Source organism: Girardinichthys multiradiatus, chromosome 3, assembly GCF_021462225.1.
Source record: "Girardinichthys multiradiatus isolate DD_20200921_A chromosome 3, DD_fGirMul_XY1, whole genome shotgun sequence".
Classification (NCBI taxonomy): domain Eukaryota; kingdom Metazoa; phylum Chordata; class Actinopteri; order Cyprinodontiformes; family Goodeidae; genus Girardinichthys; species Girardinichthys multiradiatus.
Window position 1 is genome coordinate 42635092 of NC_061796.1, and position 17726 is coordinate 42652817.

Here is a 17726-nt window from a genome sequence, read left to right on the forward strand (position 1 = left end):
GGATACAATCCGGGTTAGCACCCGAACATCCCTTTCAGACAGCTTCCTCTTGCATCCACAGTTATTCGTGTTGGATGTGGTTCGTCCTTCTTGGTGGTATACTGACATTATCATGGATACCGTGGCTCTTGATACATCACAAATACTTGCTGTCTTGGTCACATATGTGCCAGCAAGACCTGCACCAACAGTTTGTCCTCTTTTGAACTCTGGTATGTCACCCATAATGTTGTGTGCATTTCAATATTTTGAGCAAAACTGTGCTCTTACCCTGCTAATTGAACCTTCACACTCTGCTCTTACTGGTGCAATGTGCAATCAATGAAGACTGGCTACCAGGCTGGTCCAATTTAGCCATGAAACCTCCCACACTAAAATGACAGGTGTTTCAGTTTCATTGTCCAACCCCTGTATACATTGCATCACAGTTTGGTACTCCATACAGAAAACAGAAAAGAAATAGTTCATTATTTCATTTAAAACAAAGAAAAACAAACCATCAATACAAGTTTTTATTTTTTAACTGCGCACACAGCATGTTAATGTCAAATTGTTATTTAAACCTTTTAGTTAATCATATGGGGAAGTCTGAGCTGTGCTAAACAGTATTCGTACACGTACATGTACTCGTACTCGTTGTCTTCCGCTTCATCCTGGACCGGGTCGCGGGGGGCAGCAGACTCAGTAGAGACACTCAGACTTCCCTCTCCCCAGACACCTAGGAACACCAAGGCGTTCCCAGGCCGGCTGAGACATGGTCCCTCCAGCGTGTCCTGGGCCATCCCCTGGGCCTCCTCCCGGTGGGACGTGCCAAGAACACCTCCCAAGGAAGGCGTCCAGTATAGGTGCCCGAGCCACCTCAACTGGCTCCTGTTGATGTGGAGGAGCAGCGGCTCTACTCCGAGCTACTCCCGGATGGACGAGCTTCTCACCCTGTCTCTGAGGGAGTGCCCGGCCACCCTACGGAGAAAGCTCATTTCAGGGGCTTGTATCCGGGATTTTGTTCTTTTGTCCATGACCCAAAGTTCATGGCCATAGGTGAAGGTAGACCGACCGGTAAATCGAGAGCTTTGCTTTTCGGCTCAGCTCTCTCTTCAACGCAATGGACTGGCACAGCGTCCCCATTACTGCGGCAGCTGCACTAATCCATCTGTTGATCTCCCACTCCTTTCTCCTCTCACTCGTGAACAAGAACCCAAGATACTTGAACTCCTCCACTGGAGGAACTCCCCTCCAACGTGAATAAGACATGCCACCCTTTTCTGGGAAAGGTCCGACTTACTGCTGGGATTGCAGACCAAACTCCTGCTCCGCTTGTACAGAGACCGGATGGCCCCTAATAAAGGGCCCCCAACTCCGTACTCCTGGAGCACCCTCCACAGGGCACCACGAGGGACACAGTCAAATGCCTTCTCCAGGTCCACAAAACACAGGTGGACTGGTTGGGCAAACTTCTATGAACCCTTGAGTACCGTGCAGTGGGTGTAGAGCTGGTCCAGTGTTCCAGGGTTGGGATGAAAACCACACTGCTCCTCCTGAAGCCGGGGTTCAAATATCGGCTGGACTCTCCTCTCCAATACTCTGGCATAGGCCTTACCAGGGAGGCTGAGGAGTGTGATCCCCCTATAGTTAGAACACACCCTCCGGTCACCCTTCTTATGAAGGGGGACCACCACCCCGGTCTGCCAGTCCAGAGGCACTGTCACCGACCGTCACGCAATGTTGAGGTGTGTCAACCGTGACAGCCCCACAACATCCAGAGACTTGAGGTAGTCAGGGCGGATCACATCCACCCCCAAAGCCCTGCCATCATGGAGCTTTTTAACCACCTCAGTGACTTCAGGCAATAGGACTCCTTCTTCAGCTTGACATCGTCCCTTACTGCCGGTGTCCACCAACGGGTTTGGGGATTGCCACCACGACAGGCACCGCAGACCTTACGGCCACAGGTACAGGCAGCAGCATCGACAATGGATGCGGAGAACATGGTCCACTCGGACTCTATGTCTCCAACCTCCCCCGGAATCTGGTCAAAGCTCTCCTGGAAGTGGGAGTTGAGTACATCCCTGGCCAAAGGCTCCACGAGACGTTACTGGCAGACCCTCACTATGCGCTTGGGCCTGCCAAGGTTGTCTGGCTTTTTCCTCTTCCTGCAGATCCAACTCACCACCAAGTGTTGATCAGTGGACAGCTCAGCAACTCTCTTCACCCGAGTGTCTAAAACATGCGGTTGAATGTCTGAAGACACGCCAACAAAGTCGATCATCTACCTCCTGCCTAGGGTGTCCTGGTGCCAAGTGCACTGATGAACAGTAAATAATACTGTTTAGCTTGAATGAACGCCATGTTCAAGCTAAACATTTATTATTTATTTAAATTATTTTACCAATTTCACTCAATTTTTTCCTTTGTGGAAGCATGGCAGATTTATTTAAAACCAGTTGTAGATTCTTTTCAGGTTAGATAAAAGCAACAAAAATAAAGAAAATCATAATTTGCTTTAAATAATGAAGCTGTTCAAATTACTTTTAAACTTTAAATTTTATTTCCCCTTAGCAAACCTTAGCAAAATTGGATAATTTGTTAACCAGTCCTGTGTAAAGTTTATTTCTCTTGAGGCCCCCACAACAGCAGGGGGGGCCCTAAGCAGTAACAAAGACCTCTTGAATTCAAATTCTTCTTTAGTGTAAAAATAACTACATTTAAACTTTTTACTTATTTCTTATTGTCCTTATATTTGTTGAGGAAGAATCCCACTTTTTCAGTTCTAGTTTTAGAAAAAGATGACGTAAAAGTGTTTTTATTATCGCATTCCTTCCTCAATAGAGATAATAATAAAACTATTAAAAATAAGAACTATTACAAAATAATTGTACAGTTGAAGGTTTTTGTTCTTTTGTCAATTTTTGGAAAAAAAAGTCTTCTATTAGATTTCAGAAATGCTGTTGTACCTTTCAACTTTAAACTGAACACCTTTGGGTAAGAAATAAACTTGAAATGTTCAGTGTATCTTAAATAAACTCAGAAATACAAACTCATGTATCTGTGACAACCTCTGAAAATGCAAGTAATCTATCTTTTAATTGTAGTATCAATCTCATACTGACATCCAGGTGAATACAAAAAGTTTTCCTAGAAAGAATGCCACTTTTTACATGGAAATTTAAATGTAAAACCTAATTAAGTTTACAAACAAAAGAAAAAAACACATGATGTGCAGTTTTCAAGCCTTAGTATTTGATTACACTAAAATATAAATGAAATCAAGTGATGTATGAATAGTTATCCACAGTTTTGTCCATTCTCTTAAAAGTTACATGATGGGGTAGCAGGCATAAAGAGCAATTCCACACTGGTCGTCTTTGTTGCGCGCCATCCGAATGTAGCCCTGATCGCCAAAAGAAGTTCCCCAGCTGTTTGCAAAGAGTGAGAAAAAGCAGAAAACACAGTTAAGTCATGTAAAATAGGCCTAACTTCCACAAATTATTTCTGAGTAGTTGTTTGCATACAATAATATATACACATTTATCTATAACTACATATACTTAGATTTCCCTTTCATATCCTCTCCCTTCATCTGTAGTGCCATAAACTGCTGGTTGACTCAATACATACCCACTACCGTTTGTTGACTTTGCTTATTTAGATGTGTTACCCCTGTGTTTGTAGAATTTTGCATGTTGAGTAGGTGAAAATTAATAAATATTCACATAGATAAAGAGAGAGCGTTTGGTGTTTCATTGTGTGCAAAAAGTGATGTGTCAGTCAAAATAAGGTTTTATTTTAAATTGAGTCAGATTATTCTTTGTTAGATATGGTCTCTTTGTTTATTCTGTAAATCGTTTTGCTTTTTAATGTAAATGTAATCTAGCTATGGTGAGAGCAAGGTTTTTTTTTATCTAACCATCACATTGTATTTTGTATTACTTTTAGACCGATGAAATTCTATGTAGTTTTTTTTTTTACTGTACACAATTACTAAATTAAAAGTAGAGGAAGATACCTGTAATAGAGTAATCAGCAGATGTTAATGTTATGCATGGAAATCTTTAACAAAATGTCAACTTTCTAGGCCACGAACAGTTCAGATAGGTATTGGAGAAGATTTCTATGGAAATGTTAACACATTTTGATTTTAGACTCTTCATCATGGCAAAAAGTAGACTGGTAAAGAATACCAAAAATAGCCAATATGGTATAAAGAAGTGGTCTAAAATATTTGCTTAGTGATAAAATATTTATTATTTGTGCTGTGTGATAAAACATTCATATTTAAAACAAAATACCTATAGAAGAATAAGTGTGTTTACACTACAAAACCCTTGATATCCATAGTTATAAAAAACAATTTTCAGAAATTCTATAATTCTCACTTCCTACTTAAATGGGGCTGATAACGCCTATGTTTGCTGAGGGATGAACGTGCAACATTTTCTTTTTAATGTGAAATTGAGTAGCCATTCACAATGACGTCTGTTTTACATGTAAATAATTTTATAACACCTCCCCAAAAACAATCTTTCTGAAAAGTTCCAGAAGATTTTTATAATTTATTACTTTCACAAATCCCACCTCGATAAAACATCCAAAGTCCGAAGAAGTGGCCTTTGCTTGTTAATTTTATTTTTCTGTAGCCCTGACCTCCTTGTTTCACCTTACTTTATTGTTCACTTCTGAAAGAAGGCAAACACCAACCAACCTAGGAGATGATGAATGAGGCAAATGCATTACTATAGTTGGCATTTTTGTATTATTATAATTGTTATTTTCATTATTATTAGTTTAGCTTTTAGATGGGTTAAACTGTATCTAGGCTGTAGTGTTGTGCATTAACATGTTCATGTGTGGTATTAATTATATAATTATGCCATTTTTTACTTGACAAGCTTGTAGGAAGTGCAGTATTCTGTTCAGCAGTAAAAATGCAAAGAAGTAAGCAGACATTTAAAATGATTGGAATTTTATGCCCAAAAGAGCAAATACATTCCCCTCCAAGGTGAGAGCTAGGTGACTGCTGTCTGTGTGTGGGCACTGGTGTGGTTCAGCTGTAATATAGACAGTCTTTGTGGGGATCTGATTCTGTTGATGTATGGCCTTCCCACTGCCCCCTATGATGGCATCATTGTTACATTTGAGTCACAGATACACCGCTCCAGTTGCAGTGGTGTATCTGGGCAGTTTACAAGGTGTGTGACAGCTGCAGTACTCAAGCTGTGAATATTTCAACATGTCAAAAAACATTGTGGCAACCAGACTTTGCACTCTCAATAGTGTAGAGGGACTATTACAACATAAACAAAAGACTAATGCCCTGTAACCCCAAAACTAATAGATTAAACCTAGTTTATTCTGGAGCTGTGCTGCTGGCTTTTTGTGCATGTCTCTCTTGTAAATCAGATATTTTTTCAATCAGCGGGATTAATCTGGTTAAATAAAGGCTAAAAAAAAAAGAAAACCCCAATTCTTTGCACCCCGATTTTGGTGATAGCGCGTGGGAATCTCTAGTTGGGTATGTTGGACCACTTGTTTGCTGAGTATTGGATTATCTGCCCGTTGTTGGACGTCACTGTGCTCCTCCAATGGCATCGGCTATTTTGTACCCAGGACAGCCCGCTCCTACATATCCCATCGAGCATTGCGACTGATATGACTGGGCGTCCCCAGTCTGACGTCACAGGATGCTATATAGGAGGCGCTCATGTTTGAAAACTCGCCTTCCGCTGGAAACCGATCTGGTGATTGAAGTGCATCACTTTAAGAGAAGAACTCTGTGAAGAGTTTCATTCATTCTCTCTCGTTGGACAACGAACCATTCATAACTGAAGTCTTTGGAATAAGAAGGCCAGAGATTTCACTTTGCCAATCGAAGACGTGAGTTAACACGTAACTGAGAACACGGAGCTTCGGAGAGACGGACCGCTACCGTGTTTCATTTTCAAGTCGACTTTGATGGTCAGATCATATTTTTCCTTTTTGTTAAGAAGACCAAAGGACAAAGACTGACCGTTCCCCTGAAGTTAATTGTGGATGCACAATTAACTCAACCCCACGTTTCCTCGCTCGAATTCCCTCACGCGGAAGAAGACGACACAAGTAAAACCCATTTCTTTTTTTTATTTCTTTATTAGAAGGCCTGGGCAGGGTCAGAGGTTGTAGAAGCGATCAGAATCGCTGGTTAGGATCTCATGTGTTCTGAATAATATGTGCATGTAACCTTGCTTGTTGAAACTTTGATGTGTTATGTAATATCGGGATCCGCCGTGTTCCCCAGAGCTGTCTGTGTTTACTATCTGAACGCGGGTGCGTTGCAAGACTGGACTGTTAAAACGACCTCATGGTAAAATTCTCCATTTTACCTTTGTCTTCAATCTCACTGTGCTAACTTGTCGCCAAAAGTTATCAATCCTTTGTGGTCAGGAGTAAGGGGGGAAGTTTTATGATCAGAAGATCATAAAAGACACTCTAAGCTGCACTCCAACCCCCCACCAGTCATCACCACACCCCCCTTTCATATCCTCTCCCTTCATCTGTAGTGCCATAAACTGCTGGTTGACTCAATACATACCCACTACCGTTTGTTGACTTTGCTTATTTAGATGTGTTACCCCTGTGTTTGTAGAATTTTGCATGTTGAGTAAGTGAAAATTAATAAATATTCACATAGATAAAGAGAGAGCGTTTGGTGTTTCATTGTGTGCAAAAAGTGATGTGTCAGTCAAAATAAGGTTAAAGTTCCACACGTTTCGGCAGAAACGGTCGATTAAACAGTGACATCTCCGGCAATAGTTATTAATTATTACGGAGTATTCAACGGTTGTAATTGTCAGAGGCGTTGAGCCACAATTACAACATCTCTAGTCTCGATTCGTAAATGAGGATTTATGGTTAAGAAATTGATTTTGTCAGATTATGATTTGTAATTATAATTATTGATCAAGATTATTCAATCAATAATCATACTCCCAACAGGTATATGGCTGATAGACAAATGAAATGCAGCTTCATGCATTGTCACTTCTAACTTTCCTCTCAGATAACTGTTCAGATAAATAGCTAAAATTATTACACAGAGATTGTTAATTTACTTTAGTGACTATTTTGTCAGCTGATGTACTTAATCAAAAAATTATTAAAGAGAAATAGCAACCTAGTAGCTATTTAAAAGTAGCTGCTAATATTGTACCACTTTCAGTCAAAATTTCATACTCATGTTGCTTTCACAAGAGCACAATGTGAATGAGAACAGCTATTTTAAGAATTTAACCATAAGGAGAGAACATAAGAGAATTTAATGAATGAAAGTTACTAAATCAGCATGCTGGAAGATGAATGTCATGATCAACTTATAGGTAAACTTTATATCAGACAAAAAACCAAGAACAAGTTTATGGTGAAGATGTAAATTAGCTCAGATGTTTAGGTGATGAACTAAATCAATTTTAACTGCGGTGAACTGAACTTATAACCAGTTATTTTTGAAGGTGTACTGGCACAACACTGTAAAGCAGTCATGATGTCTTCTCACCTGTTCTTTAACAGCCAATAATCTTGTCCATTCAGTGTGCCATAGCCCACAGCCAAGACAGCATGGTTTACGTCCTGGGTGCAGGTTGGGTCATCGTAAACACCTAAAAATAATTAACATAACAAAAACACATCTCTGTCACTTATTCTTTCTGGTCATTATAAACTCATATAAATTGGTTTTTTACTGGAAGTAATGAAAACAATTGTTTTATCTGTAAACAAGATTTTACATAGCCTGATATCCATTGACATCTAACGCACCACTTCTGTAGAAAGCAAATCTGGGTCGCCTGGCATCAATTCCCACTGCAATGGGACCAATATTTGCAATTCCCTCCTTCAGAGCCTGTTCGTCACCCTGGGGCAGAAAGTCATATTGGGAGCAGTTGGCTGCTCGGGTTGCAGGGTTGTACTGACATGATTGGTCCTAAAATAAAAGATAACAGTTAAATTATACTGTATCAAACACCTGGTGATATTACAGAACAACTGAACATTAACACAAAAAACATTAAAGTACTTTCTTAAATGGTTCTTGTGCAATGGCACAATAATTTGGAAATACACAACATAAAGACAAATTAGGAGAATTTAATACAATTTCATTGCATAGGCAACATCTGATTTGGTAACTTGTTAAAAGCTAAATCCTAACCATTTTTCGAGTAGGAACAAATCAATTAGACTAAGAACTTAGAATCTTTAGACAGACAAAAGGTGTTTTATTGGCTTCTAAGATGGACTATTGACCTAAATGTACCAAAGCCTCAGAGAAGTTTAATGGTCAAAGTTCAGAAAACATATGAGAACAATAAATTAAGTAAATTCTGCTTAGAATCCAAAGTTCAACCCTTTATAGCATATTAGAGAAATGTACATTACAAAGTTAGGATTTATTTTTGAGACCTTAGCCAAGGCGGATCAGAACTGCTCTCCTACTCCACACAAGCAACAGCGAACCAACCAAAGCCCAGAGGACAAACATGTTGTCTGCTGCGATTAGTATATGTTTGCTCCAAAGAGACATTAACAGCAGACCACAGGCAAGTGAAAAGCATTGCTGTCTACAGCTTAGGGGGAATGGCTTAACTTAGTCCTTCTGTTCATTTATACACCCACACTGCAGTCTCAGCGCTTATGCATTGCATTCATACACACTTTTTCTTAGAAAACAAAATGTTGTTGGGGAACATACTAACTTAGAATTATGTCCAATGATACATGTACATGCATCATCAAAATGAATGTCAGGTTCATTTTTGGACTTTTCATGATATTTTCCAATGGTTGATAATGTTACCATCATCCAAATATGGAAAAATTCAAACCTACCAAGACAGGGCAAGAAGAGCATCAATCAGAGTAGCAGTCAAGATAATTTTTGTAAGTGGAGGAGCAACAGAAATCCACTGCACAGGTGGTTGAATCTGCAAACTGGACAACTATTAGTTGCATACTCCACAAATCTGTCCTGAAGAGTAATAAGAATAAACCCATTGTTAAAAAAAAGCATGAGGTTGTGTTTACACTTTTTCACAAGCCTTGTAGGTGACAGAAGAAGGAAGGGAAATGAACATTTTGGCCTACAAGCAAAACACTGTGTGGCAGAAATGTGGCACTTTACAGTACCCTGAACACACCATCCACCCAGTAGTATATGGTGGTGTCGGTTTCATGCTGTGGGGATGCTTTTCTTCTACACAGGCAGCAAAGTTAATCAAAGTACTGGGAAGATGAAGGTACGGGCCAAAAGATTTGAAACTGGGGTAGAGGGTTACTTTTCAACAGGATAGAACAGCCCTGAACATACAGCCAGAGCAATAATGGAAAGGGTTAGTTTAAAGCACATCTAGCTGTTAGAATGGTCCAGTCAACGTTCAGTCCAAAATCCAACTATGAATGTGTGGCAAGACTTCTGTGGCAAGACTTCAAAACAGGCAATCCAATCGGACTTTCACGTTTTTCAAAATGACTTCTAATGGCTTTAATTTTTCTTGCCACTCTTCCATAAAGACCACATTTATTCACTGCATTTGTCCTACCATCAGCTTCTGCCGCCACAGCTGTGGATGTATTTTCTTGACTGCTTCTCTAATTAATGCTTTCATTCCTGCCTTTTACTTTAGGTTAATTTTCATGTCTTGGTAGGTTTGTACTTAAGCCTTATTTTTTCCAATATTGAATGACATATTTAGCATTGCTCTGTGAGACTTTCAAAGTTTTAAATATTATTTTATAACTGTTTAATGATCTGTCTAGTGTGTTCTGTGGTCTTCATGATGCTGCTTGTTCAGTAATGTTACCCAACAAACCTCTGAGACCTTCACAGAACAACTGGATTTATACTGGGATTAAATAATGTTTTTTTTTTTATAAACCAGTGACCAGTTTTAGGTAAACACTAATATAAAAAGAAGTCTATATCCTTATTTGGTTTCTAAATTGTAAACATTTACATAAATGTACAGTATCTTTCACACATATATTAGTTTCTACCATACTAATCTGGGCATGTTTTCATTCAGGAGCGATGCACTCTATGGATCTCAATTGAAACTGTGACCAGCAAACTTAGTTTTGTATTTCTCATTTGTACTTTGGATGACGGTTCATTCAAGTTTTGTGTTAACAATTATCAAAAGTATATCTAAGAAATTTGAAAAAAACAAAAACAAAAGATGTGTTATGACATTTATTTCGATATTTTATATCACTCACCCGTCCTGCATATGGATATGAACTTTCAGAGTCAATACCCTGGTTATCAATTACATATTGGAAAGCTTTAGTCATGAAGCCTCCATTGCAGCCATGGTTGCCATATTTAGTAGAACAGTCCACAAGATTCTGAGGGCTGAGGTCCAGTAGCTTTCCTGTTTTCTTGGCCAATTGACCCTCCAGGGCTCCTGCAGCACTGAAGGCCCAGCAGGAGCCACAGGCACCCTGGAATTAAAAAAAGGTTGAGTGTCAAAAGCAAGTGCGATTCCATACCACCTCTCGACTCACAAAACAAAAACCTCACAAATACTAAAACTACACAGAGCAGGAAGTATGTAGGCAAAAGAGAACCTAAACAATGACAAAGTGGACTGAAATATGTTGCACCTCTAATGCCTGGTTCACACAGCACGATTTTTATGGTGATTTTTGACTCGATCTTCCCTTTTCGACATGCCCCATAAATCGGGATGGCTCCTAAGATAATCTGAGATATTCCTGCTGTGATTGGTGTGTTAAGAGTGATCTAGTCTGCTCTGAACTGCCCCGACCTCAAATCAAGGATATTCAACATGTTGGATTGTCTTGGCCCGATATCCTACGGTGTGAGGTGTTCCCCGAATACAAATGAGCACGTAGCCTGTTGAATGAGACATGTAGCCAATCCGAAAGCAAGGTGCAGAAACAGGGAGGAGAATTACTCTGAACTCAAGTTTTTTCTCGAAAAGGTTTGCAAGATTTCCCGTCAGACGTCTGAATGTTTGTGAGTACATCTATTTGTGGCGTGTTCTGCTTGCCTTGTGGCTGGACACCACTCACTGTAAGATCAAACCTGCTATATCATGTGTGGGGTCTCTCAGGTTTTGATAATCAACTGACAATTCTAAAATCTTGCAGTGTACACCAGGCTTTGCTAATATTCTTATACCTTAGCTTAACTTAAACAAATTACAGAAAGAGAGTCATACTGGGTGTTAGATTTGTTTTTTGTGTATGTATGGATCTTTTTTCCCCCTTGTTTAAATAATTTACCTGCATCTTTACACTTGTGACTAAGCCCTTCTGTCTCAAATCCAAAGTGTCTGGTACACTAGAGCCCGAAGCCCCTACAAAGAGAGATGGCGCCCTCTCGAGGTCAGCAGGAACTGTGAGTGTGGTATAAAACTGCTGGATCTCCTCTTGACTCTGTAAGCAAGAACAAACCCAGTTTGTAAAGGGTCAGCAACTGCAGTAAATTACTAAAGGAATCAAATGAAATTCTAGTGTTTTTTAAATTTATATTTTCTTTACACAAGTTAGGGGAAAAAAATACTAACATTTTCCTTTTTTTTAATTCATTAGATTGTGCTACACCATAGTTAATATGTCAATAATTAATGTGAGACATTTTTAATCATGTAACATTTCCTTAAAATACACATTTTCTCTTTTATTTTAAAATAAGTTCATATAAACTGTAATAAGTGTTGTTTGTTACAAAGTTGAGAATTGGTATCCCTTCTACAGTTTATCTCGTCTCGTTCTTTGACACATTCTAGCATCTTTCAGCCATTTATTTAATCTTATTAGGATCCGGCTTTGTTTTTCTGTATTGCTTTATTTAGAGGTATTTTTAGAGAAAACCAATAAAAGCCTTCATTGATATAAGAACATAAAATGTTGAAATAGGTTTCAGTACTGAATTCATGATGCTGCTTGTTTACTAATGTTCTCCAACACACAGCTGTATTTACATAGTTTAAATCATCCCATTAAGCGGGTAATGCCTTAAAAGTCACAGCCAAAAAACTTCTGCTTTGTAGGAAACCCAATGTTAGAAGAACAGAAAGGTAAAAAGCAAGGCTTGCAAAAACTTCTGATGATCTATTGTTCTTAACTGTCTTAATGCAGAAATTCTGATTCTGCATTTAAGTCAAAGCAAAGTGATTGTTTTCTATTTTCTACATATATCTTGAATTGATAACGAGAAGATAAATATCCAATTCTGCTCTCCTGCTTTCCCGTTTGACTTTTACTTGGGTTTCACATGTGATGAATATTCTGATATGTTTTTTTGCGAATTTACTGAAAGTACTTCATACTCACAGTTTTAACAGAGCTATACTTAGACATATAACTATCTAAGCAGAAATGTTTGAGCTAAGAGTAAAACACTCGTGCTTTCTAAGCTACAATTAGACCTGTCCATAATAGGTCAACATATTTTAATTCACTAACTCAACTTCATGGTTTATGTCATCAAAAAAGCTTTGCTTTCAGGTCCCTGATGCTGCTTCTTGTTATAATTATCAATCAAGATTGTAATTTCTCACTATTTATTTTCTATTAAGGAGCCTTATTAAACACCAAACAGCAATAATATTAAATCAGTAGAAGAAACAATGAAGAGATAAATCTCACCAGGTCTCCCATCAAATTCATGCTTAGGTCATAGGTGTGAAACCCCATTGAAGCCTCCAGGTTGTGCATAGTAATAAGCATCAGGTTTTTCTCCCACAAATCCCTGCGGTGCATATTCTCCTCCTAAATGCATGATTAAACAAAAAGAGCAAAACATGACACACCACAGTTTCAGTTATTGAAAAAAGAAAGCTCCTCAACATTTGCAGCTACATGTAGGGGAGAGCGGGCACCATAGGGGGTTTAGGGGGGTGCAATGGAGCAGAAATAATTTATGATGAGAAATATAGGTCTTGAACATATCCATGCTATTGTTCTTTTCAAACTGTTTTTAAATCTTGATGGTTCTGGGAGTCTCCTTTATGATCTTCACTTCTTTTTGTGGAGAAAGTGGAGTGATTACCAAGGTCGACCTAGCAGCTGTATGCATTATGCTAAGACACAGGTGTCAAACTCCGGTCCTTGAGGGCCGGTGTCTTGCTACCTTTAGATGTGCCTCTGCTTCAACTCACCTGAATCCAATAATTAGGTCATTAGGGGGATTCTGGAGAACTTGACTGCATACTGAGGAGGTAATTCAGCCATAGATTCAGGTGTGTTAGACCAGGGACACATCTAAAGGTTTGAGGACAGTTCTCGAGGACTGGAATTTGATATCCCTGTGCTAAGGCAACTGAGAGTAACTTGGCCTTGTGTTCGGGATTACTTTCTTGCTTCCTTTCAACTTCAAAATTTTAATCAAGACTGACTCAGTAAATATATTCATTCAGCTTTCCTTTAATTATATAAACTCTGCCAGAATCATATGATGAAAAACAGCCCCACACCATGAAGCTTCTCCCTATACAAACTTCATTATTGGTATGGTGTTCTAGGGGTTTCTGTCTATAATAAGGAGTCTGCAATGATATTCATAGAGTTCTGCTTTGATCTCATCCTACAAGACTTTTTTCATCAGCTTGTCCAAATGTTCTGTAGCAAACTTAAAAAGATCTCCAGCGTGCTTTTCTTCAGCTATTTAGTGCATTATTATTTTCTTTGAAACAACCATACCTTCTATTTCTAGGTCTCTACACAAGTGGTCAAAGGCTGTTGGATAACTATTATTTTTAGTTATGTCTTTTTGTTATTTTTAGTATTATTTGTCGTTTTGTATTATCATTATAATTTCTCTGTGATAAACCTTGCAATGAGAACTTGGTACTAATGATTCAGTGCTAAATTAAAGGGAGTATTTCTGGGTTTTTTAAAGATGTCTGGACCAAATTTAATCATCGTAAGTTCAAAATGTTAACTATTCAGATTGGCCCTTCCTCATTTCGATTATTCAGCACCAAAGAGAGTTTTTTGAAAACATAAGTTGTGACATATGAAACCTTTATTTTTGTTTAAACACAAACAGATTAATTTAGTTTAATGGTTTCTTGGCACCCTAGATTGAGGCAAGCACAACATATAGACTAGACAAACCTAGACTGCATTATATTATCATAACTGATTAGCTGATTACAGAATCTTGTTAGTGAATTATTATCAGATTTTTTTTTTCTGATGAATCACAACATAAGCTTTTTGCAGAATGGGTTTTGTCAGAGGAGCAGATGTGTGTTTTGTTGTGAGTAGGATGTCAGAAAGAGGGGCCAGTCTAAAATGACTTTCATGAATGTAAATATATTGAATTGCATACCTCATTGTCATACTTCTTGTCATGTGTCTTCTTCCAGAGCTCCCAGTGGTTGTCCAGCCTGCTGTCTAGCGAGAATACTGCTCCCACACACAAAGAGATGAGCAGCAGGCTCCCCAACATCAGGCCTGCACACACACAGACATCACAGGATGTCATCTGACCTTTGATGAGGCAGATGTGGGCTTTGCTAAGTGAGAAAAGAACCTGTCTGACCAGAAAATGATGAGCAGTTATGGTATAAAAACCCACATACAAGAATCAACTTTCAGTAACACTGTATTTGACGTGATAAACATTTTAAATCCTGCCTCACCTTTTCAGTGCTCAATTACCTCTTTAACCCATACAGCCACACAGAACAAATAATGCATGAGGAAGAACAGACCCAGTTTTTCAGGCAGGGGAAGTAGGAAGTGATTTTAAACAGTAATTATTATGCCCTCATTGCAGTAAATAAGCAATAACACGTATCAGTTACAAAGTTATATAAGTTCCTTGATTGTAAGACCCAGAAGGTGAAACTGCAGGTCAGTCTTCACATTTAGTATCTGAATAAAGTTGAATAATTATAAACTAGGATATAATCTGTAACTGTTTAATTTAAATCATATTTTATTTAACTTTTAGTGTACAGTTTGATGACAAAAACTCTTAAAAGAGCAAATCTGGCAATAAATTGCAAACTAAAACTAAAAATATATTAGCTCTAGTTACAATAATCAATAAGGCATGAAAATGGTTTTTGAGAATCCTTTGTACTTTTTCAACAATCGTGCAAGACAAGAATACAATCAAATCTGCAGATAGTGAGGCACCAAAGCTTAGAGAAAAATGGCAAGCTGACCTCTAAAACTAAATGGCACACTTGCTAATGTCAAGTTTTCTGCTTAATATGTAGAAAATAAAAATAAAAAGTTTTAATTTAAATGTTTGGGGTTACAAATCATGTAGATTTTATGACTTCTTGTGGTTTTAAATGCAGATGTGTTTACAAAAGAAGACTTTTGAGAATTTCTGTTTGCTTTCTGGTTTGGAAAAGTCAAGCTGTTACCAAATAGGACCAACAGATTAAAATAGCCGCACATAGAAATCTTAATTATGCTATTTTATGTACAACAACATTTAAACATTCCACTAAAATTCCAATAAAATGTATTTATACTTTGCATAATATTAAGGACTGAACCGTCTTTCATAATAAGTGAGGCTGGGTTTGTTTTGGATGACCTGTAGCACTTACTTCTGCACAGAAAGGACAGAGGAAATGGATTTCATTCAGAAAACATGAACTGTATAGCTTTCCTTCCACTATTTAGCCCTGTGGCGCAGTCGGTAACACTGTTGCCTTGCAGCAAGAAGATCCTGGGTTCAACACCTGGCCTTTCTGCATAAAGTTTGGATGTTCTCCCCGTGGATGCATGGGTTCACACCGGGTACTCTGGCTTCCTCCCACATTACAAAAACATGCCGGTTAATTGGCCTCGCTAAATCCCCATTAGGTGTGTGTGCATGGTTGTTTTTGTGATTCCTGCGATGGACTGGCGACTTGTCCAGGTTTACCCCGCCTCCCGCCCATAGACTGCTGGAGATTGGCACCAGCTTCCCTGCGACCCACTATGGAAAATGATCGACTGACTGTTTACCAAAAAGTTTTCGAACAAACAAAATAGCATTCAGTGCAAATTTTTATAACAAACTATTTTTCCAGACACATATACCGTACTTCCTCTTTATTAAGTGAGTATACATCTAAAAATGCGCATATTCTTTGATGGCGGTATTAATTTTGACTTCAACAGAAAATAAATCAACAACTAATTTTTTTCCTATTTACGGTTGATTTTAATAAACTGAAAAAATCATATTTTTAGTGTTTGATCACGCGACATCTGGCCAATTAACTAATTTAAAACCAACTTTAAAACCAACTTTTTCGTTTTACATTTATAACAGAGCAACATGTTTATTTGATGCATTATTAAACCGTATTAAAGACATTAAACGCATTAAACACAGAGGAACACCCTGTTCCAAGTGTATTTCCTCCTACCAATCCTGTACGATGGTGTATCAGTAATTTAGTTTCATTATTACAATTTTGGTTTTATCGTTTTAACCAGTCACATTTTCCAGTCACTTCCTCTGCGTTTGCGTTTGTCTTCAGAATATGTGGCTATTAAAGATCTTTACTGTCAGCCAGTATCACTTCCTAAAACTTGTAATATTAAATGTACAAAAAAAAAAAAAAAAATCCACGAACGAGGACAGTCTGATCTTGTGACCAAATGTGAAACTAATGAGAAGCCAGGAAAAACAAAGCTGCCCACAGACATCTGCGTCAAGACGCATTAGAAGCGTTATTTTGCTTTTGTCTTTCACCTCATAAACTGATGGAAGATAAAACTGAACTATATGCTTTTAAAGGTCAGAAAATAGGAAGTAAATACTTTATTAACTGAATCCTTAAAAAATAACAAGAACAATAAACCTGGACTCAGGCAACATTTCAGATTTTACGATAAAAGCACAAAGTTGTAATAGTGGAGAACTACGAAGTAAATGTAGGTCTCCGCTCCGCACCTAACGTTAGAGCGACCTTGTAACGCACCTGAACACAAAAGAAGTTTATGAAAAACACTGAAAATCGAAACTTAAAGCAGGCGCTCTTCAGAGCAGGTTATAGACGGATCCCGTACGAGAAATGACCTGATAATAACATTTAAACAGTTAAAATCAGAATTTACTGACCTTTCTGAGACGGATCCATCGCTGTTTCTGTGCTGAACTTCCTTACACTGTATTTTCCTGGTTGGTTTTTATGCAGAAAATGTCACATGATCTGTCGCAGTTCTTCCTCTTTCGAAACCTTATAGCTGCGTAACACTGATGCATTAAAGGTAGGTACATTAGGAAGCCGCCTTAAGTGTGAAGAAATGAGTAAGAGAAAATCCAACTGAACTGCAGATGTCAGAGCATTGGCACTAAGACAGGTGCACTACCTCGGTATTCTCACAAAACCTACATTTGTCGGCCAGTTCAACAAATATCCTGTGTTAAAGTTGTATAAACTACACCAGGGACGTTATTTGCATATTCATCAGAATCAGATCAGAATCAGAATCAGAAAAGCTTTATTGCCAAGTACGTTTTTGGACATACAAGGAATTTGTTTTGGCGTAGTCGGTGCAATACAGTACAAATTAAACAGTATAAACATATCTACAATATAATATAAATATACGTCATATTCATATTTGAAAATGACAACCTTCAAGCAGGCATTAAACATACTATTCATTAAGTGAAATAAATGAAATATATATAGATATATATATCCATATTTATATATAGATAGATAGATAGATAGATAGATAGATAGATAGATAGATAGATA

At 38.1% G+C, this 17726-nt stretch overlaps 1 protein-coding gene across 1 annotated transcript; it reads right to left on the reverse strand.

Annotated features, from left to right (window-relative positions):
• Positions 1–3056: 3056 nt before the first annotated feature.
• On the reverse strand, positions 3057–17234 carry ctss2.1 (cathepsin S, ortholog2, tandem duplicate 1). Its single transcript, XM_047360525.1, has 8 exons — positions 17081–17234; positions 14333–14457; positions 12646–12768; positions 11278–11430; positions 10246–10470; positions 7789–7954; positions 7526–7628; positions 3057–3413 (listed from the first exon to the last, which is right to left on the reverse strand). Exons 1-8 carry the CDS (start codon positions 17097–17099, stop codon positions 3314–3316), a joined length of 1014 nt encoding a protein of 337 aa, XP_047216481.1. The 5' UTR covers positions 17100–17234; the 3' UTR covers positions 3057–3313.
• Positions 17235–17726: the final 492 nt, after the last annotated feature.